At 40.9% G+C, this 27,047-nt stretch overlaps 2 protein-coding genes across 3 annotated transcripts; one reads left to right on the forward strand and one right to left on the reverse strand.

Moving 5' to 3' along the window:
- Positions 1-16: 16 nt before the first annotated feature.
- Positions 17-17,095, reverse strand: DNAJC2 (DnaJ heat shock protein family (Hsp40) member C2). 2 transcript variants are annotated; one of them, XM_048068519.2, is made up of 17 exons: positions 16,933-17,095; positions 16,179-16,369; positions 15,597-15,672; positions 13,415-13,513; positions 10,733-10,874; positions 9,262-9,342; positions 8,482-8,547; positions 6,634-6,725; positions 6,416-6,537; positions 5,431-5,580; positions 5,059-5,147; positions 4,903-4,972; positions 3,383-3,567; positions 2,579-2,679; positions 1,543-1,650; positions 666-820; positions 17-135 (listed from the first exon to the last, which is right to left on the reverse strand). In XM_048068519.2, exons 1-17 carry the CDS (start codon positions 17,084-17,086, stop codon positions 61-63), a joined length of 1,956 nt encoding a protein of 651 aa, XP_047924476.2. In that variant the 5' UTR covers positions 17,087-17,095; the 3' UTR covers positions 17-60. The 2 variants fall into 2 exon arrangements, with proteins under 2 accessions (XP_047924476.2, XP_047924477.1); XM_048068520.2 differs by having other exon boundaries at positions 16,179-16,280; positions 16,933-17,054.
- Positions 17,096-17,791: 696 nt separating this feature from the next.
- PSMC2 (proteasome 26S subunit, ATPase 2) lies at positions 17,792-26,798 on the forward strand. Its single transcript, XM_048068412.2, has 12 exons — positions 17,792-17,983; positions 19,758-19,795; positions 21,022-21,103; positions 22,296-22,395; positions 22,755-22,886; positions 23,515-23,587; positions 23,726-23,821; positions 24,055-24,219; positions 24,737-24,824; positions 25,595-25,797; positions 26,340-26,436; positions 26,525-26,798. Exons 1-12 carry the CDS (start codon positions 17,914-17,916, stop codon positions 26,680-26,682), a joined length of 1,302 nt encoding a protein of 433 aa, XP_047924369.1. The 5' UTR covers positions 17,792-17,913; the 3' UTR covers positions 26,683-26,798.
- Positions 26,799-27,047: the final 249 nt, after the last annotated feature.

A 27,047-nucleotide genomic window follows, 5' to 3' on the forward strand; every position in this document is an offset into this window, starting at 1 on the left:
AGAAGGAAAACATGTATAGTATTTGCATTTTTATTATAAAACAAAGATTGTCAGTAAAAGTCATTTCTTGACTTTAGTAGCATTCATCACTTGTTCTTGAGCAGCTTTCTTTGCCTTGACCATTTCAACGAGTTCCTGGAGAAGTGGAGAAAAAACAAAAACAAAAACCTACTTAAAATGTGTACCTTAATGATGCTGTGGTTTTAAGCATTTGGTGTAGTCAGCCTGAACCACTACACTAGCTCTCAACAGTAAGCAATCCAGACAGTTTAATACCATAAAACAATTTCTCCTAGAAACAAATTAATACTGACATGGTGTAGAAGATCAATGCTCATCTAATCCCCTTGTAGTACAAAAGGGAATATAAAGCGGGCTAGGGAAAGGACTTCACAATCTGCAAGAAGGTGCTGTCAAATTTTAGGACAAATTTTATGGGGCAGACTTCTTCCCAGCTTCCAGTTTTAGTACTTCCACTGAAGAAAACCTATTCCGTACTGCTTTTCTGGGTTAACAACAACAACAAAATTCTCCATAAAGTGCCATCTTCTGCTAATTTGTTGTCATCAGATACTGTCTTGGGGAGGGATGGCAAAAGTAAAAGCAATGGGTTCTACCAAAACCTGAGTTAATTAAAATCCTAGAAGGAGGTAAGAAAGCCTTACCTTATATCGCTTCATGCAGTCCTTTTTTGACCGGCCTGGGACAGCTGCTGCTATTTTCTCCCACCTTTCAGCAGTATTTACTGGATAAGTCTTCAGTGCTTGTTCTAAAAGCTTTTGTTCTTCTGTAGTCCAAGGGGATGAATCTAAAGACGATCCTGTTTTCAAAATCAAAAGTGACAGTAAAAATAACTTTAGTAATGATTCCTCGAGATAAGTGTAAGAAAATACTGTGAAAATATTATAATTGATTTTAAGTCCTTGGAGCCACTGATTTGATTTAAGGGATGTCCAGTACTAAAGCCTGGAAAAAAAACCAACAACACTGAAACAGACTGGCCAAAGTGGCACCTGGGATCTTTAAATACAGCACAGAGACTTTGGAAGGTAACAACTTCGTTGTCAGCCAGGTGTTAGATAACAGGTGTTAGATAACCATTGCTGTCCTGTGAAACCACATCCTTGGGGCAGCGACGTTGTTCTTCCTGTTACATTTCAGTAAGGAACCAGCCTGCTGCAAGACTCTGGTCTCCTGTTAAACCCCAGACACACCCATCACATTTTCCAAAGGTTAGCTGTAGGATGATCGTGTATCTCAAGTGCAGCCCCTGGAAATGTAGCACCTCTGAGGAACAGATGATCTCAGCATCTGACTTAACCTGTTGGCTCCCCAGGAAGCACTCCAAACTGTCACTGACTGTTTAGTTAGCCTTGGTTTGTACTAAACGTACCAGAAACCCTCAAATAAATCCAGTAACTGAGCTTGCATCACCTGTTTACTTGCTAGTTGTTTGTAGGCAAGGCTTAGAGTTCTAGATTACTTTCTTACTGAAGTGCACAGCAGAGACAAGTGCAAGAAGAGCTTCCTTTTCACTTTTACCTTCAAATCGTTCCGAGGGGGCAGCACTGTCCATCTGAGGCACCACACCATGTTCCTTTTTAAATTTGTCAAACGCTTTCTTGTTGATATCATCTTTTTGATGAGGGTCTATTAGGAACAGACATTGAACGGAACAGTTACTGCAACAAAACTAAAGCCAGATGTAGTAATAAAAACATTGTGTAGCAGATTTTTTTAAGTTAATAAACACAATCAATTAAAAAAAAGAGGTTGGTACATAAAAATCTTTTAGGGTCCAATGTATTTTGCTCAAAGTGCCTGGTTTTCCAACTCCTAAGTTGCTTTATACTGCTCAAGTGACTACGTCCTCCACACAAACATAAGCCTGAATCTGCTGCTTCAGTGAGATCAGAAGGGATTACTCTCACAGAAGGGCTGTGGCACAAATCTGCGTTACTCAGGCTACCAGTGTGCCAGGCAGACAGGAATGCAGGGGAGAGTCTGGATCCTCCTTGTAGAGGTATGTGGTTTCGGATGGAGAAACAACTTCAAAACTGTTTTTTCTATAGCGGCGTGTTTTGATTTTCCTTGAGAACACCCTCCAGAGTCTCTTCTCAGTATCCCAGCTCTGTGGCCTACATTTACTCTGCGAGGAGATAAGCCACGTTAATTTAGCTGTCTGACTGGTGCTGAATCTCCTTTGTCTTTTTAAAGCATCTCTATAGACTCATCAATTCTCTTTATTCCAGATGCCTTCAGAGAACAGTTCCACCCGCTCTAAGTATAAAGGAACCTCTGTAATGAACAGGGCCTAGAATCTTACATGTGCATCAAGTTAAAAGAATTTGAGATCCACTCATGAGGTAGAGACTTATGTGATAGCTATGGGGCTGAAAATACTGAGTCACAGAAATGCTCCTCTAAATTTTCCCACCAGAAGTACGTTTCTTTTGGGGATATACAAAGCATTTTCTCACAACAGAAACACAATGCTGCTCAAAAAAAAAAAAAAAAAAATCAAGCTGTAGAGAAGCACGCAGACCATCTTAATACAAAAATAAGCTAACAAAGATACCAAGCTTCTGGAGGCTCTTTGCTTTATTGATGACGTCTTTTGCTGTTCGTTTTATTCCAGTAGTAGAGTGCAAGTTCATGTAATTGGCAATAACTTCCCACCTGAAGCAAGGATAGAAAGGGGAAAAACCAACACATTATGTAAAGCTTATCTTCATACAAATAGAATCAAGCTACTGTACACAGCTGAACACTTTTATACCAACTCTTAAGTAAGTTTAATCATACTTAAATACGTTAAAACTCTCACAGTAACTACTGTGGAAAGCTTTTGGTTACTAAATGCTAAGTTTCCCTTAAGAATTCACTCAGCTTGGATGAAGTTCTTGGCTTCTCATACAACAAAGGTATGGGGGTTAAATGTGGTTGTTTAAATGTAAAACTCTAATCCTCAAAACTCTGCTCAGCTGTCGCTTATTTGAATTCCCTCAACAACTCCAATATTAAAAGGGCTGAGATGTTACTAACACTGTTTTTCCACTGCCCCTCGAAAGAGTGCCTGAACACCAGATAAATGGGATTATGGAAGAGAGAATGGGATAGATAATAGATAGATGAGATAATTCCCTAGACCTGGAATTATTCTTAGTGTGTTCTTGCAAAACAGAGGGGAAGCTTTGCACCTGATCAGACTAGAGGATCAATATTCCTGAGTACTCTTGACTGCTGTCCAGTCAAGGAAAAGGAAATTTAAGGAGTCCTTACACTGACATCATACTTCAGATGGTCTGAAAATTAGCTGTATTACACTTGTTATTTAATTAAAATTGGTAACAGGGCTTTTAACACCAAAACCAAGAAGTACCTTGAATTAGTCCCTGCTGGGAAGAGGTTCACAGCTTTAATTAACAACTGTAGATCATCTTCTGGCCAGTTTTTGCTCCCCCCTCCACCACCAGTGGTCGACTTCTCTGAACTCTTTGTCGCTTGGCGCATACGAGCCTCTGCCTCTTCTTTCTCTCGCCTTATTTGTTCATTTATTTCTTCTATCTGAAGGATTGTAAATGAGCATTTTTATTTAAGGAAAAAGAACCACGTGACGACAAAAACCCCACTCTTCTGCAATTGCTTTGAGCCTTGAATTTTGCTTAATTTCTGTTCTTCGCGTTATACATAAGGAAATGGAGCTCATCTGCTCCAGTATTATCTCCCTCTATCACGTGCGTAAATTTGGCCATCCCAGATTATCCGCTACAGTGGAAATCCATCACAAGTTCACTAGGAAATTAAACAAATGCTCCCAGGATTAAGGAAAGACTTCTGCATATAACTGGAATGTCCAAGCTAACATCCGACACCAAGGGACAGATCCACAAAAGGATTAAGAAGCTAAACTGGTGACTGGGGGCAGCCCAACATCCCTGTTGAATACAGTAATTCCGAAACCTTCCAGCATAACTGCTACCTAAACTTGGTTAGGCCAGAAATTCTCTGTTACTGTGGTTGTAGCTCAAGTGAAAGCTTCAATAGGTTAGCTAAACTAGCATTAATAGCTAAAATCTGGGTTGTTGCAGATAAGTGCTTACTCAGGCCTAGACGGCCATGTGTAGTTCGTTAGGAAGCAATTCAGCAGGAGTTTGCAACGCTCTCCTGGAGAAAGGGAGATTGGATTCAGTCACTTGTGGAATGGAGGCATTTGAATCTTAAGTCTTCAGTTGCCTGATGAGTAAACCTGCCCCAGGGATGGGGACAGGTTGTCTTCTCCATCAGGAAATAACGCTCACAGATCTGACTCCAAAGTGGATGAAAGAAAGCATCTCACTCGCTCTGCAAGACATGGGTTCAGCCTTTTTACTCCAAATAGCTTTTCCCTGCTGGCATATTTAGGCAGATCCTTGTGGAGTTTTGTGAATCCTGGTCACAAATGTCTTGCTTTTCCTCTACTTTGGCATTCAACCCACTGGCCCTTCCAGCACCTATCGCCTGCAGCATGAGGTCCTTTTGTGGATCCAGCCCCAGGTCAGGGAGAGTAGAGGCAGGATTTTCCTTTTTGTAACAGAACAGGTTAAGAGTGCCTTCCTTCTCCTCCAGGTAATGGCCACCCACTGTTGGGGAAAACTAAATTCCTCTGCTGCTTCTGCGTACCATACAAACAGTGGGATTTGAGTCTTTTACTAATTAAAAATGCATTGACTTCTCTCAGCTGGCACTGGTTATTTCACTAGCCACGAACTGCATTATGTATAACGTAGTGGAAACCAAATCTGCCCGGAGACTCTGAAACTCAGAGTCCACAGCAGCTATGTTCTATCTTACTTAGATTCAACCATATAAAATGTCACAAACAAATTATTGTTAATTTGATTTGACACTCAGCATAATTACCTGTTTTACTACAGCCGCCTTTCCTCCTTCCCTTGTAGTGGATGTAAGTGCTTCATTCAAGCATTGCAGACTAAAAATAAATTATTAAGTTACAATGCATAGCTAGTAGAAAGATGGGTATCAAAACGAGAAGGAATCAGGAGCAAGAAAACTTACCTTGCTAGCTCAAGACGATCACAAAGCTTTTCCACCTCCTCCATCATTTTAACACAATCTGCCTCATTATCAGAAAAGTAATTCCAGTTCTGGAAGCAGAAATACATGTTCTACAAAGTTCCTGAACTTTACTGTCCTTCAGACAAAAGCTTAACAGACAGCATTCTTTAGCCATTGCTGTGCTGGGGCCTATTTGGTCAGCTTTACTCCTAACTCAAAACTGTATGGTAAGTATGTTCTCTAGCATTTAGTAAGCCCACTTTCCATACCCATCTCTGACCATAAAAATAAGTACGTGATAAGACCTGATCTAAGAACGCACAATAATTTCACTGATGTAACCTGTATTTCACTATAGTAACATTTAAATACCTTGCACGTTGTTCTCAGTTTTTGCCTTTCTTTCTTGATGGCTTTTTTCTGTATCTCTTTTTCCTTTTTTGCTACTAATGCTTGTTGCCTAACTTCTTCTTCTTCTTTTTCTTTTGCTAACCGTGCTGCTTCTAATTCTGCTTGTCTTTGCTGCAGTCAAAAGAAAAGAAAAAAACACACACAAAAAAATCCAAAGACACACAGTTATAAGGTTATTGAGTCATTCAGTATTAAAATATGCTGTTTCCAGTTTTTGAAGTATAGCAACATATCAATGTTCATTTTCACAAGAACTTTAAGGGAAGGGGTGACCCATGCCAGTTGGCATTAATTCAAATATTCACTATGAGGACCTAGTCTGTAAATCCTGGCCTCCTTTACAATGAAGATTATAAAAGATTATGAAATCTCCTGTGTCTACCCCAAGAGTATAAGCTTGGAAAAATGCAGTTGTCCAGCATTTCTCTTGCACCACTGTTAACACAATACCCTGCAGTGCTCTGGTGTTGTCTTTGAAGATACTTTTTAGCACCTTACATTTCCCAAGCCTTTCACTACTCATACTGTTTCCAGAGACATATTTTCCAAACTGTTTAATATTAATCAAGTAATAGTACCTCAGAATGTCTCAAACCAGTCAACCGTTCAGAGACCATACCCACACAACAAGCAGCTGTATCCATTTTATGAAAGAAGTAAGTAGGCCACAGGAGCTAATGACGGCCTTTAAACCAGAGAAAGTTTATGCAACAACAAAACTCAGTTTTCGAAGTTTTTGTTTCAGATCTGTGCTCTTTATTTTCATCTTTCTCAAAAGGCTGTTAGCCTTGCACTGCCTGTTACACAGGGATCAAAGACAACACATCTGTAAACCCCAATATAACTTCTGACAGTAGCTTTCTGACACATCTAAAAGCTGAGATAGTGGATCAGGTATCAATGAACCAGAGATTTCCAGCCCAAATAAACCAAGTAGTTAACTTACTTTTTCTTTTGCCTCTTGTTCTTTTCGTTTTGCTTCTACCTTTGCTTTCTTCTCTGCTTCTTTCTTGGCCTTTTCTTCCTCCTTAAATTTCTTTATCCTGGGATCACAGCTGTATGCGTTGTCTGGCAGAGGAAAGGACACATCACGTACAAAAGAAAAACAAGTGTCTTTCCCTGTTAGTTAACAAATCTTTTTGCAAGAACAGTTTGTATGCTCACCGACAAGTGTCCTAATTCTGTTCATTTCTTCTTTTTTCCTCAGTGCTCTGGCAGCCCTGTTCTGCTTTTCAATCCATCTCCTTTCATCTCGACTAAAAAGGGAGAGCATAGTTAGTTCAGCGCTCATACCCTACAGCGTCAGTAACTTAGGAATTCAGCAACAAACACTTAAAAAGAGTTTCCCCACACAGATGTCTTCTCTGAATACTTCAGAAATAAACTTCAAAAAATGAGGTTCCAAGCCCCAAGCTCATGTCCAAAATGCTAAGCATTTAAACAATCAAACAAACCCTCAAAACACCTGACAAAACAAGCATCTCATCTGTCATTACAGGCCCACATCATGGACTCTGTTTCCAAAACGCAATCCATTTGCTGACGTAACGTTAAGCTCAAGCAAAACAACTGAAATGCTGGTATATAGTTTAATTAAAGGGCAGCAGTATAATTAATGTCAATTATCACAATTTCACAGCAAATAGGTCACATCAAGTGAATGTATGTGCACGAACTAACACTTTCCACGAAGTGCTGTGATACTCTGGTAAAATCATATCATGATAGAGCTCGGGTTAAATAGATTAAATTTAGATGACTAAATTTGGAAATATTTGTCAGTGCTGTCAAGAAAAAGGCATAGTTTTAGTGGCATCTATATCCTCATCCACACATCCAACTGCAGAACAATATGCTTCAGATCAAAGGAAGCAATTCCCACAGCAGAGGAGGGGACCCGGTAATAAACTGAAGGATCAGAACAGATGAGCACCGTAACCTTTGGCAAGAAGGGATGACAAGAATCCCAACCACCTGAACAGAAGAGCAGGAAGCTGACATGTAGCTCTCCTAAGTACAGCATGCTACGTACCATTTGTCTAAACATGTTTAAGGAGGACAGGAGCAAGTACAAAAGAGCTATGCAAATAATTCTAGAGCTTTCCAATGAGAAGCCTAGAAATTACTCTCTAATTCATCAAAAATACAACTGATAAGGAACTGATTACAGTGCCTTCACAGAACTTTCATAAGAGAAGAGAGTAACTAGGTCCAGAGAGGCTCAAATACTTAAGAGCAGAAAAAGGCGTAAGAGAAACATGTCTAGCTAAAATATGGCGTAATTTTTAGCCACAAAGTTAGCTAAACCCTGAACCTTACTACAAAATTGGTTTCTATTCAAACTTGGAAGAAGAGGTTTAAATAATGCAAGCAGTGGTGATATCAGGATGAGCGAGTGAAAGGCTGTGTCCTGTGAAATACAGGTTAGACTAAATGATACAGTGATTTATTTTAATGTTCTGTGTTTACAATGAAAAAAATAGAATATATTTTCCAACAGCAACGTGGTCCAAGTAATTCAGCTATTATCACTACATCAAGAAATATGCAATTTTTATTAACATCAAGCCATCAGAACCAATCTTTCTACATTCCAGATAGCATCACTTGTCTCAGCATAGTTTAATAGAGTCGGAGAAGGACATGATAGCTGTTTACTCATCTACTCTGTTCTGGGTCTAGGTTCAACCTGCATCTGGGGCATGTTGGAATTACAAGCCTGAACTTAAATGAACACACAGGAGATGCTTTATAACATACATTGTTTTTACAATTTCAGAACACCTTAGAAACACCTCTAGAACCACAGGTAAGAAACACAGGTAAGAGAGGAAAAAAAAAAAAAAGCCCACAGTCCAGTTCAAGTGTGTGACTGACAATGAACTGGGAGAGCGGAATTCCATCTCTTGGTTAGCCACCTTTCCTCCTGTGTCTTATGGGCTGATATAGCAAGATTTAGCAACTTGCCACGAGTCTCTCAGTCTCCCATCAAATTTCTTTTTATTTACATACCATTCAGCTTTTTCTTTTTCTTCTTCATCTAAATAGGAAAATTCTCTCCATGAATCAAAATTATACCTGAATTAAATATAAAAATAACAAGAATGAATGAAAAAATAAACCGGCAAAACCATTACAAATAATCTACCTTCTTAAATATTTTTTCTAGGCAATTACACTGTTATTTACAATTTATAATACCATTTACAATTATACTGCACCTACAATGATTCCACTGTGTTAATACCACTGAAACTAGTAATTCATATCTCTGTAGGACCACCAGCTTTACAGTATAATTGTCAAATCTCTCATTACAGGCACTGGAGATACAATGCAGCCTGCAGAGTTTAGAAATTCATTTAATCTTTATATACACATCCATATTTAGTGGATGCGAGACATAATGGAGACAAACTCCATTTTAAACTTCAGACTTTATTGGACTAGACCTCCCTTAACTAGGGGAGCTTAAACCTAGTAGACACCTCCCCTGAAAACACAAGTTAAATGAAATGAACTCCACTCCTAGTCTGTGGGGCAGCTCAGTTCACAGCTATTCTGGCCAAGCACTGCCCAAACCTCCAGCTGTAACTGTGAATTTACAGCGTGGATGTATTTCCTAGAGGAAATCCAGCACAGTTTGTGGAAGGCACCGAACAGCCATGAGGCAATTTCGTGACATTACGCAGTCAGAACAGACCACAGCCAACGATCAACCTACTAAAGGGTCTGCAAACCCTTTACACTGCACACCTTGCGAATAGCAACTGAGGCCACCATCTAACTTACCAAAATGAATAGAATGCATCTACCTCTTCAAACGAAGAGTTCATGTCCCCAAGTTTAGGAACGTTTTTCTTATTCGACCACCTGAAAAATAAATCGATATATTCAAGAAATAATATATATGAAATCTTACTTCATGAAACAGCAGGTGTTAAGTACAGAATCCAAATACCAAATTAGTTTCCCTCCCACCAACACAGAAGGGCACCAGGAAAGAGGAAGAAAAAGGATCATTTGCTCTAAATATCCTCCTGTTTGTGTCTTTCTGGGGGAGCTCCCCCAGAAAAGCAAACTCCACCTTTCCTGAGTTTGGCGTGCATACAAGGAGACCTGACGGAACACAAGGTATCTGCAAACACTGTTAGCAGGGCCTCATTTCTCCATGTACACTCTGCTGGTAAGGGAGCTTACAGAAAGTGAACAGAAGGTGCTCTGTGGTAGGCTATATTAAGTTTCCCACATATTCTAACAGAGAACAAGAGAACAATGCATGATGCTCTGCCTCTATTCCATTTCTTTCCTACAAAGAGGGAACTATTCCATAGGCTCTAGAATTTCTTACTCCATGACATGACATCCATTTCCAAGCAGAGGTGGGAACAACCCATCTGACAACCACAGAATCAGGTCTGAATCTCTGGAATGCACGCTAAGAGATTTATAGAATCTATTACAACACATTCCGAACAATCCATCCTATGCAATGGATTGTTCAGGATGCGTTGTGAAGTGCCTCACACAATAAAACACTTTTTCATATAGGCAAAAAGTGAAATAAACTGAATCTTGACTTATATTGTGACAGCCTTAATACAAAGTTAATTGACAAGCATGAATTGTGTAGAAAAAAGTCACACACCGTACAAGAGAGAACCACCAAATACTGACAGTTACATATATCTTGTATTTTAACCACAGAATCATAGAATGGTTTGGGTTGGAAGGAACCTTAAAGACCATCTAATTCCACCCCCCTGCCATGGGCAGGGACACTTCCCACCAGCCCAGGTTGTCCAAAGCCCCATCCAGCCTCGAACACCTCCAGGGATGGCTAAGTCTTCTGGGCAGAGAAGTTGTGGATGCCCCACTTAACTGTGAACATAACTACTGTCATCTGTTAATGTCTCACCCTCATAAGAAAATCATAAAAAAAAGGATTTTTAGTTAGTAACATATACACGCTTGGTATAGTAAATAATTTTAAGATGAAACTGTGTGTTGTATAAAATGCACAATATCTAATATGGAGCAGAGATTTTTTAAATCTCATGGGTCAAACGCACTGCCTCCAGTGTGACAGTTCAGATTACTTTAAAAATAAATTGAGAATATTCTATTTTAACTGCATTAAACTTCTATCAATTTAATGCATTTCCCAACATTCCTTAAAAATCACGCCAGTTACACGCAAAAACCAGAAGAGCTTGTAAATGCTGATCTTCCAGCACAGCAAAGGCAGTCTGACATGGCTTACCTTGCATTTCTATCAAAAACCGGTGAAAAAACTTCAAAGAAGTTTTCTTTTGCTTCACTTTTGGAAGGAACAGAGTTATCAAAAGTAGGATCTATGCTGTTAAATGCTCGTCGTTTCACAGGGTCAGACAGTATTTCATAAGCTGTAAAAAGTTACCAGACATCAAACATGAGATTAAAATGAGTCTTCCCTGCAAGGTGGGAATGTTAACAGAAAAGGCTCTAAATGTTTAAAGACGTGCTCTCAGATCTGATTTATCACTTCTGTACAGCTTTGTATTTTATTCTTTTGATCAAATCTCAACTAGCATTGCTGGCAATTCCTGTTCAACAAAGTAGGAAGAAAATGTCTATGAAAAACAACACATTTTGCTATTAGAATGCAACAAATCATATTATATTTAAAATAAACCTGTAGCAGTAAACTCAGTTCAGTCACTGGTAGCTGGGGCCTGACATCTTCAGGCTTTTATCTTGCACCAAATCCTCGCAGATGAATTGACAGAACAGTCTACTAAGACAGGCATGGAGTAAAAACAGTCCCTGAGTTAATACTGCAGGACTGGCACAAACAGGGGCCATTCTTAATAATTTTTGCAGCTCATGATGAAGTTGCACTGAGACTTTGAAACAGCATAAAACACCACACAGCTCTCAGCCAGAGCACACACACTGTCCTACTTCTTCTCCTTTTACAGTCCTGTACATGGTGAACATCATATTACCGAAACCTTATAACCTGGAAATCACACTCTAGCTTCAGTAAACTTTTTTTTTTCCCCTCAAGGAAGCGTGAAATTACTGAGTCTGTCAGACCTACATTACTTACTATTTTTCAATAAGAATAAGAATTCGAAGAAATCAAATTCTTATTGCAGTCATTTGTAGGCTTCTGTGACTGCTTCCCTGGCCAGAGAACTGCACTGTGAAGGTCGCACCTAGAAGGTGATAAGCTGGAGACCTTGGAGCTTTGGGGTTCCGTAAACTGCCCTCACTGCACGTTAGTAGAGAAAGGAACGAAAGCAAAAAAAAAATAATAAGCTGCTGCGTGCCAATCTTCTCTACCCTTCTGGGTAAGGGACTTCCTTCAATTCCCTCTGCCAATACTCTACATGACCCCAGTTATCCTCTACATTGCAAGCTAGGAGCTTCAGTAACACTCGTACCATTTCCCTAACACAAGAAATTCTGCGCATATCTGTTGGCTCCTCCTCCACTTCAAAGACATCAATTTTACACCGAGCTCCCATTTTACTCCCACATACTCTGTTCCTCCAGTACTGCATCTCCCGCTCCTTCCTTTGCCATATCCAGCTCTGAATCCTGCCTATGCACTCCTGCCTTTCCAAGTTTATTCTCTCTGTTCTGTTAACACCCTCTTTGCTCCAGATTTCCCTTTGCATTTCCTTCCTCCGAGGTACTGCTTGGAAGCATTACTCATCTTCCATGCCACTTCATGCTTTCCTTTTTGTTTGTTCTTACACTTAAGACTGTATGCTGTTATTGAGCAACATATTTTACTCCTTGCATGTAGATCATAGAACACACTCCTGAACTCAGCTACAGGTGCTATTATAAACATCTGCCAGTTTCCAACAGGACTGAAACGGTGGAAAACCTTCACCGGGCTAACTAGGCAGCAGCAGAACTTTATTTCCCTACAATCCTATGTTGCAGGAAGATCTTAATTTCCTTTTGAAGCTAGCTTTCCCAATGTTCTAATAAAGGTCAGTAAATAATTAGAACAGGTGGGAAACAGGTTTCCCCCCTATTTTTCAGATTTAGGATTTTTTTCTGTTTCAAATTGAAACAAAAATCAAAATTCCTTTGATCTCTGTGGACATGATCTCAAAAAAGGTCTGGTTTCAATCAACTGCTGCGCTTGTTTTTGAGAAGTTTTAGTACAACTCTAAAGAAGGCTGAAAACATCATTGGCTTCTCTAACATAACATTTTCTAACGTTTTAACTAGCAGCAAAAGAAGTCACTGAGAATTAGAAAGTTTAGAGCACACAAATTTCAACATTTTTCCCCCTACCTCCACGGACCTTATTGATTCAGAAAACTTGCTTAAGAATGAAAGTGTTTTTAGACGTATAAGCCTGGTTACACCTAGAATACCCCCCTCAAGTGCCTGCAATTAGGCAGCAGTGGTGTTCTAGGTCACTAGAAGCAAGAGCGATATGTTATTTAATCGAGTTCACTAGGCCATCTGTGGGCAAAAGTGAGCAGCTGAGAAAACTGATATCCGAGATCAAATCAATAGATGCTCTATTGGCAGAGCAAGTGCATTAGTATTCGGATTTTCCAATTGCTGTTGGTGTCTTAAAGGAATTATTTTACAGCGTATCAGTTTATTGCATGTATGTGGCAACCTCTAGTGGTTCATCTTTGCATACACTGCTACAAGCGTTTGCATTTTGTGAACATAAAGTATTTTGCTTTTCACCAAGTGGTATGGCAGACAAATGGCAACGAGCTGCGATGCCATACTGCTTCCACCCAAAGGGAAGTTACATTTATGGGACCTCTGTTTATTGAAGCAGCTTGCTAAAATGGAAAAGAACTTCTTTGGCTTTGCACAGTTCTTTAAAAGTAGCGACAGTGACAAACCTAATAAAGCACTACAAATAATGTTTTAGATTATCAAGCAGATTGAGTAATAAAACAAGTCAATTACTTACCTTTAGTTATGCACGTAAAATAATCATTATCGCCTTCTCCGATTTGCTCCCCTGCAGCTTTTCGCTTGTCTGGATGATGTTTCAAAACCATAGATTTATCTATCAGAGACATAACATTTAGAAATACTTCATCATCAACACTGTGTAGTTTGTTAAAAATAATATAGTAATTCCAACTGTCAGTCCTCTACTTAGGTACTTTTTTATTTTTTAAACCATCAGTAAGAAAATAGAGATGAGTAAATTAACTTTCTTTGATTTAACACTATTGCCAGAATTAACACTCTTTTGTCTCTGCTAGGACACCAGACAATCTCAACTTAGAAACTTTCACTTTTATCAGCTGAAGAAGCACTGATTTTCCAAGACTTAGTCTAATATTATGCGTATCAAAGTACTTCAGTGACTACAGATGTACAGTTAGCTTCAAAAAGCACGACGTGTTTTCAGGACCGTAACTGTGCAAGACTGCACAATTCCCTATGCAATCAAGCTAGAAAATAAAGAAAAAAACATAAATTGTTATTTCCAATCAAAAGCAAAGTCATTTAGATAAAATAAAAATTGTATTCAATTCCTTTACTCAAGTTCTGAATATAGTCCAAGATGAAATTTTGCAAGTAAACTACAGCCATGAGCCTGTAAAGACTGCTGCACATACCCACAGATAAAACTAAGCACACACCCAAGACTTTGTGGTCAAGTTCTCTTTCTACTTAAGACGTAAATCCTAAGAGACAACTAACACCTTGCGAATATCTACTGAAGTTGCTATCAAAGTTGACTCAGCACTCTCAAGTTGGAGAGAGAGAGATATGCCCTAGATCTTGCTCAATAAGATTAGTGAGGTCACTAATTGACAGAATAGCTGCTGCTCTCTGAGTTATTAACGCAGGATCCGCAGTGGCACTGCTAAGTACTCCAGCATATGATCACATACCAGAGACAACACAATTTCCTGTGCAACTCAGTAATTTGCTAAGTGTGCTGTCTTAGCCAGATCCAAACACAAGGTAATATAGCCAAGCTATAAGCGAAAAACGATTTTCATTTTTGTGCTCAGTGACCACACACAGTAAGTTGCCATGACTTTGCTAGAAGGCAACAAGCTGGTCCAATGCCCTAACTCAGGCAAGCGGCTCTCAAGGAACCATTGTTCCAACCGTCTGCAAGTAACTTAACCTTTATCTGTGGTTTAACTGGTGACAGTGGTTCCACTCATACAAGTGCAGTTTCTTTATGCAACTGTTCTCAATTATCAGCTCACAAAACCATTAGCTTATTTTACAAAGCCTATTTATGAGTCTTCAACTTAAATCTTCTTGCAAAGTCAACTCTAGGTCACATTGCTTCATATAAATGAAAGTTGTGAAGCCTGACATGGTGTTTCTTGGTATGCAAGTACCATAAGATACTCCTGTGCATCGGAGTGCACTTCTGATGAAATCATACTTCTTGATTTAAGACACAGGCCTGTGATATCATTAAGGAGCATGCTGGCACTTCCAAGTTCTATTGTTTACTAATCTGAAATGCCAAGGAAATGTAACCTCACAAGACCGTAGCTTTAATGGCTTGATAATAACCCCAAGATTCAGCAACAGGAATGCTACATTCTCCAAATGGCAAAATGACCAAAGAAAATGAAAACTGAGCTTCTCAGTGGTCTAACTTTTACTACAATATTTGAAGACATGAAAATATAAAAGCTTCTGCTCCACTCCCATGAAACGCTCAACCCACCAGCAGCATGCTTCTTAAACATTCACTAGCATAAACGTGGCAATTAACAACTGTAAGGCAGCTGCAAGGTAACAACCTGTTGAAATACACAGGGCAGAGCCACTCTTATTTCTCTGCCTTTCACTGAGTCCAGTTGCAGACTCAAAAGTGCAGAAATACAGTTATAGCCTGTGGGTTTTTCGGTTGTTTTAACAAAAATCTTGAAATGAGAAAGCTGAGATGTGAACTCAGTGAAATTTTTGAGTTCACTAGCTTTAGGCCAGTGGATTTCAGAACTGTGATTTGAGTTTAAAGGCTGGTAAACAACAAGTCAAAAAGGAGGCATTTTTAGGCCTGTGAAAATAGTAAAAAGCTTGTTTGTGATATGTCTGCATTTAGATGTGGAAAATAGTCCTATACATCTAAAAGAAGGGTAGTGTTATTAGGGAAAGGTACTTACGAGCTGCTTTGATTTGTTTCTGAGTAGCCCTGTATCGTATATTTCCTAGGCCAAGAACTGCATAATGGTCTTGATTCTGAGGAAGAAAATAAAAGAGCCCTAATAAACACTGATATACATGACCTAAATGCCACAACACATGTAGAAAAACAGTTTTCATCCCCATCTTTTAAAAGCAAGAGACAGAATTCTATTATCTCTCCATAAACATTAGAAAAAACCCATAGGACCAATCATTTAAAAAGCTGTTATAGAAATTCCAGTACCTCAGTCCAAGTTGGATTTAAGCATCGGATCCTAAAAAGCTCAACTAATGGAAAACTGAATTGCTGTCTTAATAGCAAGGCACTAATGTAACTCCAGAATACAGTTTAAGATCCTACTGAGTGCTCCTGATGTGCTCTTGAGTTTGCCCGTATCAAGTAATTATGTGTAGAAAACAGAAAAACAGGTATAGTGCTAATGGACACAGAGTGGTTCTGATGGGGTGAGAGAGGAGCTCATCAGCAGCTGGGAATTGCTGGTAACTTGGCCAGATTTCCATCAAAAACATAATTAACGCTGTCTGTATCAACAGAATACCTTCCAGTCCTTTGGATCAAGCGTTTTTAACATAGGAAATTCTTCAAGCTGCAATTCTTCATCCCCCGATTCTTCAGAAAGCTCCTTCTCATCTTCTAGCTCCTGGAAAGAGGCAGAAACATTTATGTTTCTCCTCTTAATAAACGCTTCAAACCATCTTCCCACAGGTTCCACTTGACAGAGCACTGATGCTATAAGCAAAAACAGAAAAGTAAGCCACAGAAGGTGAAGTTGCTTTGGTTTTAATATTAAAAAGTAAACGTAGGTATTTTATTTTATACGGTATATGTATGGATTTTAATTTATAGTGTAACATCGCACAATGCTATAGATCACCAGATTTCCTGGTTTGCTCTGAAAACACCGGATCATGTTAAAGATCAGAGGAAGCTGAACACAGGTGCTTCAGGGGGTTCCTCCCAGAGACCTTGCTGCACCCTCAGAGGCTGAGCAGTGCCTTTGGGGTCAGGGAACACACTTTTAGGTGCAGTTAAATCCCGCCCCGTTTTGCTGGGGCAGGAGACCCGCACCCAGCGCCTCCAGGATAACAAACCCTGGCTGTTCGCAGGCCTCCGCCTTTCAGCAGCCGGGACTTGTTGCTCAGGCACTGCCCCTGGGCGAGCACCCAGGCGTCCCCTCACCAACACCCCCCTTTACAGCCTGCCTCCCTCACGCAGCCCCCCCCCCCCAAACCGCTCCCTAACCCCCCTCCGCTCACACGCTCGGCCGGCAGAACCGAGCCGCCGCTACCTACCGGCCGTCAGCGGCCTGGCGACCGCCGTGAGGTGCCCGCCCGGGGCCGCCTGCAGCATGCTGCCCCGGCCCGGCGGCACCGAGGGGCTGCGAGCGGGGCGCTGCGGGCTGGGCGCTGCGGGCCTGGCCTCGCCGCCTGCCGGCAGCCGGCGCATGGAGGCGCCCGCCCGGGAACGCTTCCGGGTCGGCGGGGAGGGAGCGGGGGGGGGGGGGGGCGTTGAGGGACGGGAGGGATTCCCCCCTAAATCACGGCAGCGTGGGGAGTCAGGGGGTCGGTAGGGTTGGGAAGGTGCTCCCAGATCGTCTGGTCCAACCACCCCCCTACCACCATCAGCCGCTAAACCCTGTCCCTAAGCACCACGTCCAGCCTCTCCTTGAACACCCCCAGGGACGGTGACTCCACCACCTCCCTGGGCAACCCGTCCCAGTGCCTGACTGCTCTTTCTGAGAAGAAATGTCTCCTCATTTCCAGCCTGAACCTCCCCTGGCACAACCTGAGGCCATTCCTTCTAGTCCTGTCAGTAGTTATATGCGAAAAGAGGCCGACCCCCAGCTCCCCACACCTTCCTTTCTTATTGCAGAGCGCAACAAGGTCTCTCCTGAGCCTCCTCTTCTCCAGACTAAACACCCCCAGCTCCCTCAGCCGCTCCTCACAGCACTTGTGCTCCAGGCCCTTCACCAGCTTCGTAGCCCTGCTCTGGGCACGCTCCAGGGCCTCCATGTCCCCTCACACCCCTAAACCATCACACGGGGGGGGGGGGGAGCACCCCCTAAAACCATCACACCGGGGGGTTACGGGGGGACCGTTCTCCTCAGAAACACAGGGGGAGGGAAGGGAGCAGCCCGACTGAGGGGCAGGAGGAGGAGGAGGAGGAGGAGGAGGAGGAGGAGGAGGAGGCAGCAGCAGAGCCCCGGAAGCGTTACACAGCAGCGCCGGGCCTTCCGCAGGGTGAAAGGAGGAAGGCAAAGGAGGAAATTCGCGATGCCGGACTACCTGGGTGCCGACCAGCGGAAAACGAAGGAGGAGGAGAAGGAGGATAAGCCCATCCGCGGTGAGGGGCCGCCGCCGGCCGGGGGAGAGGCCGCCGGGCCCCTCGCCCAGCTCCCTCAGGGCGCACCGAGGGGCCGGGCCCCGGGGGGGAGCGGCTGAAAGGGGGGAAAAATGGGTTAAAATCGTGGAAAAACGCGTTAGATCTGCGCTGTGCGGCCTGGTTCTGTGAGGAGAGGGTCTTGGAAAGCCTGATTCGCTACTACGTGGCGTAATTGAAAGATCAGCATGAGAAAACATGATATTTATCTTTTTTTCGTGAGTGGAATCCTCCACAGCTCGCTCCCAAATTCCCTGTGATCCCATCCCTTCAGTAAGTACTTCAGTAAAAGCAGGGCAGCAATTCTCTCTGGTGACACTGACACAGCCTGAAAGCCACCAGTTGTTCCTCACAGCGGGTGGATTTCACCTGGTCTGTTCATGTTGTAAATTGTGAAGTAATAACATCTGGAGGAAAAAGCATGCTTATATGGCATCAATGATGGACTTTGAACTGCTCCCCCTCGAGAATGATTTTTGAATTATAGCAGGGTAGCGTTTAGTAGATACCAAAAAGTCAATGGGGTAGTGCAAATAATCGGGGGAGAAATACGGATTGGCACAAAAAATGTCTTCTCGAAATGCTGTGTGCCCAGATCTTTCATGCTGTGTGTCTTTCTTTGGCTCCCTCTGTCATTAAAAGGCTACAGGGGAATTAGAGGAGAGAGAACAACAAAATGCTAGGGTGCTTAAGGTGAAGACTAGGATTTGGTCTGAAAAGGTAGAGCTTTGGTGAAACAGGAGAGGGAATGGTACAGGTCTGTTAAATTACAAGTGATGTGGAAGTAAGTAGGCACCAACAGTAATCGTTACGTTTTTCTTCGTGGAGGGAGTTCACTGGGACAGTCCTGTGGGACAGGACTCAGTGTGAAAGCTTAGGCGTTTAAAAGCTGATGGTGCTTGATCTGATGCACGAATTCAGAGGCCCAAGTAAAATGTTTAGATTCCAAGTGTAAGTCAGGTAAAAGGATGCACAATGTGAGTTAAACCAGGGGATTCCTTCCTTCATTTTCTGCCAAAAGTTGCTGAAAGTTCACAGGGGTTCAAAGAGTTGTTAGGAAATGCTCGTGTAAAGAAAATCTTTTAAGGACTTTTACTAACAACGTAAGACCCAGGAGTGGGAGGTCACTAAGTATTTGCTATGATCATAGACCTTCTTGTTGGAGAAGCGATATATATAGGACCAAACTGTTTATCTTGTCCAGTGCGACCATTCTCATGTTTACATTTTATACCATTTAAAATCAGCTTTATGGTGGTTATTGATTCCTGGCTGCTTTAGTAGTTCACAGGAGCTTTTTGTTATTGAGATGAGCTTAGATATGGTTGTTGTTCTTTGCTCATGCTGCACAACTTGAGAGAGACAGCACTGCTAGATGGTGGTGATTAAAGTGGTTATGCAAAAGTTATTTGGATTTTAATTGATGTGTTCTTAAACATGAAGAACCAAAAGGTTAAAAAGGTGAAGTTTTGATTTCTTCTGTTCCTTTTCTGTACAGTCATTGATAACAAGCTACTCTGAGCAAGTCAGAGTTTAAGTAGTTTACTTATGAGCTCTGGATGGTACACTTTATATCTTTTTCAATAAATTAAAACAACTCAATCACTTTTGAGGGATTTGTACATAACAAGAAGGTAAACATACTTAAAAAGGTGTATTTTCATCTTATAGAAGCAGGATTGATGCTGCTGTTTTTGTTTTTAAAACTGGAATCTAAGTCTTTCCTGTCTTGTTTCAGCACTGGATGAAGGAGATATTGCCTTGCTGAAAACCTATGTAAGTAACATAACATTTGCAAGAGCGTTAAAGAAAAAAAAAAAAAAAGTCCAGTTACGAATTGAATGCACAAGTGGAGGGATATGTATTTAGTGAATAGTCAGCAGATCTGCTTCTCCTATTGCCTTTCTCTCCTGCCAAAATCTTTTCTCCCTTTTCCCTTCTAACAAGAAAGCCCCAGACCCAACTCACAACCCTAAAAATAATCTAGTTATCTTGGAGCTAATGAAGTATTTTTAAATTTTTGCTGTGTGTCTTGTAGCTGATTGTCATGGGGCTCTAATAGCTAGGGTTTAGTAGGGCTTTTTCACCAAGTAGCCAATTTTCCTAAAATAAAGAACTATCTTTAAGACTCCATCCAATTTACTTGTATGCAGTTAGAAAAATCTTGGTGAAGGGTACACAGAACTTATCAGGGACAGTATAGTCCTGGGAGGTGTGTTCCATGGACAATGAGGCTTAAAATGCAAACTTCCTCTCACTGCCAGAAAGTGCAGTGGGTCTGTTTAAGGACCCTTCAGAAAAAAGAAACTTTCAGCATAGTGTATGTCTAGAGTTGAATATGTTTACCAGAAGTCTGAATTTCACTGACACTGACTCTGCAACTGTGGAAGGACTCTGAAATAGGGGTTGAGCACACTGTGGCATCTTTTTTGTTGCCAGATTGATACGAGGGAGATCTTGTAAAGGAAATGCAGATCTGCTGGCGTTAGGTCAGGCAAGATAGTAAAGCATTTTATCACCAGTGAGAATCTGGCTTCTCGTTTGCCACTTGATCTTTCTGCTCTATTCTGTGGGTGATAGAGAGGTCGGATAAGGTAATAAAAGCACTCGTACAAATGATTTTTCATTTGGTGCTATTCAGCTACTGCATGCAGAACTACTTCTGTATATAATCTTTACAAAGTCCTTTTTAAAGCTTAAGAAAAGAACGGTTAAAAAACAAGGCTGAACAGGTTTAAAAGGAAAAACAAATCCTTGAATCTGACAGATAGGAAAAATTTCTGCTTGCACATTGCTCAGAACTGTGAAACTGCACTCTATTTTTGGTGGGCGGAATTATTATTATTACTGGAACTTAATACAGTCTTTTTTGCTTGTGATCAATAGTTTTTTATTATACCAAGACGGTCTTTTGAACACCTTGATGCTCAGCAGCTATTGGCACTTTTTCCTAGATAAAGAATTATCTGAGTTATAAAATCAACCTGATATTTCTTTTCCAGGGCCAGAGCACGTACTCAAGGCAGATCAAGCAAGTAGAAGATGATATCCAACAACTACTTAAGAAAATCAATGAGCTTACAGGTATCTTTCCTTCTTAACATAATTTGCAGTAGAAGGGACACATATACCGAAATCTGTGTTTTAAGAAGTTGATTTTAAACAACTTCTGTGTTGATTTTATTAATGTTATTTTTCCCTAAAGGATGCATTTCTTTATTTGGTAATGTGGGATTTTTACTTTGTAGGTGGTGGTCTCATTTTTGATTAGGCAGGTCTAATAAAAAAAAATCCTTGATTTTTGTATTTTTATTTTTTTCAAATATATCACAGAATTGTCTAGGTTGGAAGAGCCCTCCAAGATCATCTAGTCCAACCTCTGCCCTAACACTAACAAGTCCTACACTAAACCATATCACTAAGGGCTACATCTAAACGTCTCTTAAAGACCTCCAGGGATGGTGACTCAACCACTTCCCTGGGCAGCCCATTCCAATGCCTAACAACCCTTTCAGTAAAGAAGTTCTTCCTAATATCCAACCTAAACCTCCCCTGGCGCAACTTTAGCCCATTCCCCCTCGTCCTGTCACCAGGCACGTGGGAGAATAGACCAACCCCCACCTCTCTACAGCCTCCTTTTAGGTACCTATAGAGAGCGATGAGGTCTCCCCTGAGCCTCCTCTTCTCGAGGCTGAACGATCCCAGCTCCCTCAGCCGCTCCTCGTAAGACTTGTTCTCCAGACCCCTCACCAGCTTCGTTGCCCTTCTCTGGACTCTCTCGAGCACCTCCATGTCCTTCTTGTAGCGAGGGGCCCAAAACTGGACGAATATGATGGAGATGGTATTTTTGTATCCATGTTTCAGAAGATTTACAAGGTCTTCCATCTGTATGAATCCCTTAGCTTCTGATATCTTGCACTAAAGCTTTCCCTCAGTGCAAACACTTGCAGGGTTCACTCCTTTCCTGAAACTTTTTGAAATATGCTTATGTTATCTCTCTCAAGTTTGCGTGTTTTTATTCATACTGCAAAATTATATTAGAGAATGGATAGACTGGCGTTTGTGTGTTCAGCTGGCACTGTCACAATAGTCCTAGTTTCTTTAGGGAGCTCGTTAAAGAGATTTGCATGTGTTTTTCACTAGAGGTGTGTGTGTGTGTTTATTTAGAGATCTTAAAAAGCTTCCAGCAGACTTATGTGTAGGGTTCTCAGTACGTGAAAGGTTGCTGACATACCAGTTAGCTTCTTCCTCCTCAGCCTGTCTGTGTTTTACCTAGGAATTAAGGAATCTGACACCGGCCTGGCTCCTCCTGCCCTTTGGGATCTGGCTGCAGATAAGCAAACTCTCCAAAGTGAGCAGCCATTACAGGTCGCCAGGTGGGTGCACTCTTTCTTCATTTTTGGAGTGGAGCTGCATAATGTTAAAAATGTGATTTGTAACTTATGTAGACTTTTTTTTTTAAAAGAAGGTTCACATTCTGTGCATATTGAGACTACTTCTAACAATCACATCAAACAGCACATGCGTTATGCTTGATGGTGTAATGGTGTACTACATATTTCACACTTGTACTTACTCCTATAATTATTGCATGATGCTATAATAGTAGAATCACAAGTCCAATAGCTCTTTCAATGTGTTTGGAGAATACAATCACTCTGTGTCCTGGTACTTACAGAAATAGCAGGGCAGTTAATTGTTTACCCAAGGGCGTTAATTGTATGTTCCATATTAGGTGTACAAAGATCATCAATGCAGACTCCGAGGATCCCAAGTACATTATCAATGTCAAGCAGTTTGCCAAATTTGTGGTGGATCTCAGTGACCAGGTGGCACCTACTGACATAGAAGAAGGCATGAGAGTTGGGTAAGCAAAATCTTTGTGTTCTTAGAGTTTTACTGAAGACTGAAGCTTTCTCATCTGATCCGTTCGGTTGACATCAACAACCATAACTTAATATTTTCACAGCAGTTGAAATCATAACAACAATGTCTTTCTGCTGGAAGACAATAACTTATCTGCCTGCTCTGCTAGAAATGTTTTTGATCTCATTCTGCTGAAGACAAGTTCAGTGCACTTTAGACTGAAACCTTTCACTGTAGGCCCCGATAGTCCCAGCTTTCAGGGAGCCCGAGCAGTGTGCTTTCTCTTTGACTGTCTCCACAAACACACGCAGAGCAGCTACAGGAAATGTTTGCTGAAGAGGTGAAGCCAGTTATCTGTAGAATCAATATTTTACCAGTTTGCTTTCCAGGAGATTTGGAAGTTTAGTTTTTAAAATATTTTGGAATTAATATTTTTGGAAACCTTAAACTTCTCTGCAGAAGAAATTCCAGTTTCTAGCCCATCTGACTATTAGCTTTGAGGGCTGGGTTATCTTGATGCCAGAGAACAGAATAGTTTGAAAATACAGCTTCATCTTTACAGAGTTATTTCTACATAGCAGTTTAATTAACTCTTGTTAAAATAAATATTCTTCATTTCTTCTCACCAGGGTGGACAGAAACAAGTATCAAATCCACATCCCTTTGCCTCCAAAGATTGATCCCACAGTCACCATGATGCAAGTGAGAACTGCCTTAACTTATTATGATTTTGTTCTATCTTGTAATTTTAGTTTCTTTGGATTTTGTTCTGGGCTGTTGAAAGCCTGGAGTTATGCAGCATCAGCCTGTTAACTTCTCATTTACCTTTTTGTTATGCAGGTGGAAGAAAAACCAGATGTCACTTACAGTGATGTCGGTGGTTGTAAAGAGCAGATTGAAAAGCTCAGAGAGGTGGTTGAAACCCCTCTGCTTCATGTAAGTTACCTCCAGATTTAAACTTCTATTATTTTAAAACTATTTTGGTCATCTGTCAGCATTTGAAAAAAAAACGAAAAAAAAGGTAATGTAGCTGAATGTAAATAACTAAATGAAAAGAGGTCAAGTTTTAACAAATGAAATCCAGTCTGGTTTCGTTTGTATTGCTCGTCATTAATGATTTTCTTACTTGGCACATAATCTTTGATGCCCTCTGTTTCCCACCATTACAGCCTGAAAGATTTGTGAACCTTGGAATTGAGCCTCCCAAAGGAGTGCTTTTGTTTGGGCCACCTGGTACGGGCAAAACACTTTGTGCTCGTGCTGTTGCTAACAGGACTGATGCCTGCTTCATCAGAGTAATTGGATCTGAGTTGGTGCAGAAGTACGTGGGAGAGGTAAGAGCAAATGCTTGATGGAGTGTGGAGTGAATTGCAGAGCTGCGGCTGTGGGGACCGGGCACCCTGGTAGATACGATGGATGGATGAGCTAGCGTGCTGGAGGCAGAAGCGGGTAGAAGAAGTGTCAGGCAATCAGTTATAACACCTGAGCTATACTGTCACCAATGAAATGGATTTTGCAGTGCAGAGTTTAATCTGTGGTTTGGGGGACTCTAGAATGAGGATTTTGGTCCCAACTGTGTCGCTTACTTTTCAGTTGGCCCTGAGGTAAATGACTTCATCTGGACTACTTCTGAATTTAAGAGTAGTAATCTGTCTCTTCTCTCCTTTATAAATTGCTTTAAGATTTATGAATTTCTGGTTATACATATATTTGTACAAATAAAAAGAGTCTTATCATTGGAAACTTAGAATTGTCTGGAGGCATGAAAAGTATGATGGTTTTCCTTTAATGTGCCTTGAATCCATAATAAAACTTTGAGGTGTGTGTGTGTGTTTTTTTTTTTCCTTTCAGGGAGCTCGAATGGTTCGTGAACTCTTTGAAATGGCCAGAACTAAAAAGGCTTGTCTCATATTCTTTGATGAAATTGATGCCATTGGAGGTATGTTTGTAGTAGATAGCTCTACTCTCATGTGAGAACTTTCAGATTTGCTTTTTGTGTTGTAATTCTGTATCCTTGTTGCTGCATTTCAAGAAGCTTGCTTGTAAATACCTAAATACTACCAGCACATACTGTGTCTGGGAAGCTATCAAGAGGTGGTTTACATAGCCTGAACATATTTAGCCCAGATGGGAAGTCATTTCTGCATGTTTGTAACACCCAGGTTATTTAAACTTTAGTAAAAACTTCTCGATTGTATTTGGAAAAGTACCGTTAACTTAAACCACCTTCAGATTCTAGGCTACATACTAAATCTTTATCACTGTCTAAAAATTGTTGTATTTTTTTTTCCTCCCAAAGGAAGTACTTCAGTCCTTTGAAAGTAGAACAATTTTTACACAGACAAGTGGGGAGGATTTTGGTTGAGAGGATGTAAATAATAATAAAAAAAGAAACAGAAAAAAAAAACACCAAAATGCATTTATACATTTCAGCAGTTTGGTCAGTTATTAGGCAAGGATATAGGCCCTTTAATATCAAGGATGAAGATACAACGTTTATTATAACTGACAGATAGCACCAATCACTTTTTTATTGAAATGTGTCATTTTCAACTAATCCCCTCACACCTTTTTATGAACTCATCACAAATATTTGTATGTAATTTAGATGTATTTTTCCTGTTGTCTTATATACAGCAGCTTTGATGTCTGCCCGCTCTGAAGGTCCCTCTCTTATTTTGTGTTTTTTCTCCTGTTCTCTCCCTCCAGGTGCTCGTTTTGATGATGGGGCTGGGGGTGACAACGAAGTGCAGCGCACCATGCTGGAGCTGATCAACCAGTTGGATGGTTTTGACCCACGAGGCAACATCAAAGTGCTGATGGCTACGAACAGACCTGATACTCTGGATCCAGCACTGATGAGGCCTGGGAGGTTGGATAGGAAGATAGAGTTTAGCTTGCCTGATCTTGAGGTCAGAATGCTTTCTTTTGCTGTCAAATCTGTTCTAATACCTGAGTGTTTCTTCAGGTAGGGCATTACTGACTAGAATCAGTTTACAAGAGTTAACAAAAGCAGCACTCTTACATGAAGCGACATAGAAATCTGGGAGATGAAAGATGTGCAAAAGAAGGTTTTCCCCCACTGCACAAATTCCATCCCTGGCAGGGAAGCTGTAGCTGTATTTACTGTATATTTCTGACTGAATAGATAGAGAATCCTTTAACTGGTTCCATGATTTAGTTATTTAGTTGGAATGTGTTTTATTTAGCTCATTTGAGGTACTTCTACTATTAAAGCTCTTTCAGTTACTTTCTTAATTCAGTTTCATGGAGAGGTAGTTTTCCGTTGCTTAAGTATTCTAGTCCAGAGATAAGAAATAAAACTCTTATTTCCTACCTAACTATCATTTTCCATCTGTCCTCGCTGTAGAAGAGGACAGCTACATGCTGAGAGCAAGTCAAGTCATCAATCACCTTTTTTGCAGCATGAACACTTCTATCTGCTCTTTTTCAGGGGCGAACTCACATATTCAAGATACACGCTCGTTCGATGAGTGTTGAAAGGGACATAAGATTTGAGCTGTTGGCTCGACTGTGTCCTAATAGCACAGGTGAGTTGAAATTTTTAAAAAATATTTTCCATATGCTTCCTTTCCACTGGTGGTCAGTGTTGAATTCATGTGTCCCTTTCTTTTAAAGGAGCTGAGATTCGCAGCGTCTGCACAGAGGCAGGCATGTTTGCGATCAGAGCACGTCGAAAAATTGCAACTGAGAAAGACTTCTTAGAAGCAGTGAACAAAGTCATTAAATCCTACGCGAAGTTCAGTGCTACTCCCCGCTACATGACCTATAACTAATACCTTGGAAAGATTTTCATCTTTCTGTAGTTTAACTTCCTGTAAAACCAAAATCCACATGTGGTCATTCGTATCTTGTTCCCGGAAGCAAGAAATAAATGAAATGTTGCAAACAACAGGTGGGATTTCCTTATGAATGTGTTCTACACTTGGTGGAGTATTGCTGCTGTAGAAAAGTCCAACAACACAGCCTAAACCAGCAATGTATTTTTAAGTGGATACCTGAGCAGTGTTAGAAATCTTGAGTTCAGATGCCCAGTCACCGTTTACACCCCAAAACTTAAGAGTCTAAGCTGAGGAAGCGCTGAAAGATCCCAAAGTGACTGCAGTGTGTCTGGGTGTGCTCAGAAATGCTTGATGCTAAG

Source organism: Anser cygnoides, chromosome 1, assembly GCF_040182565.1.
Source record: "Anser cygnoides isolate HZ-2024a breed goose chromosome 1, Taihu_goose_T2T_genome, whole genome shotgun sequence".
NCBI lineage: Eukaryota > Metazoa > Chordata > Aves > Anseriformes > Anatidae > Anser > Anser cygnoides.

What these genes read in the sequence shown, in the direction of transcription:
- DNAJC2 (XM_048068519.2), bottom strand. Translation starts at nt 17,086, where the DNA reads ATGCGCCGGCTGCCGGCAGGCGGCGAGGCCAGGCCCGCAGCGCCCAGC. An exon ending in CGCCAGGCCGCTGACGGCCG is followed by an intron (nt 16,370 to 16,932) that starts GTAGGTAGCGGC and finishes TTTTGCTTATAG; the next exon opens with CATCAGTGCTCTGTCAAGTG. An exon ending in AACAAGAGGCAAAAGAAAAA is followed by an intron (nt 5,581 to 6,415) that starts GTAAGTTAACTA and finishes TTTTGACTGCAG; the next exon opens with CAAAGACAAGCAGAATTAGA.
- PSMC2 (XM_048068412.2), top strand. Translation starts at nt 17,914, where the DNA reads ATGCCGGACTACCTGGGTGCCGACCAGCGGAAAACGAAGGAGGAGGAG. An exon ending in CAGCCATTACAGGTCGCCAG is followed by an intron (nt 22,396 to 22,754) that starts GTGGGTGCACTC and finishes GTTCCATATTAG; the next exon opens with GTGTACAAAGATCATCAATG. An exon ending in TTGAAACCCCTCTGCTTCAT is followed by an intron (nt 23,822 to 24,054) that starts GTAAGTTACCTC and finishes CCACCATTACAG; the next exon opens with CCTGAAAGATTTGTGAACCT.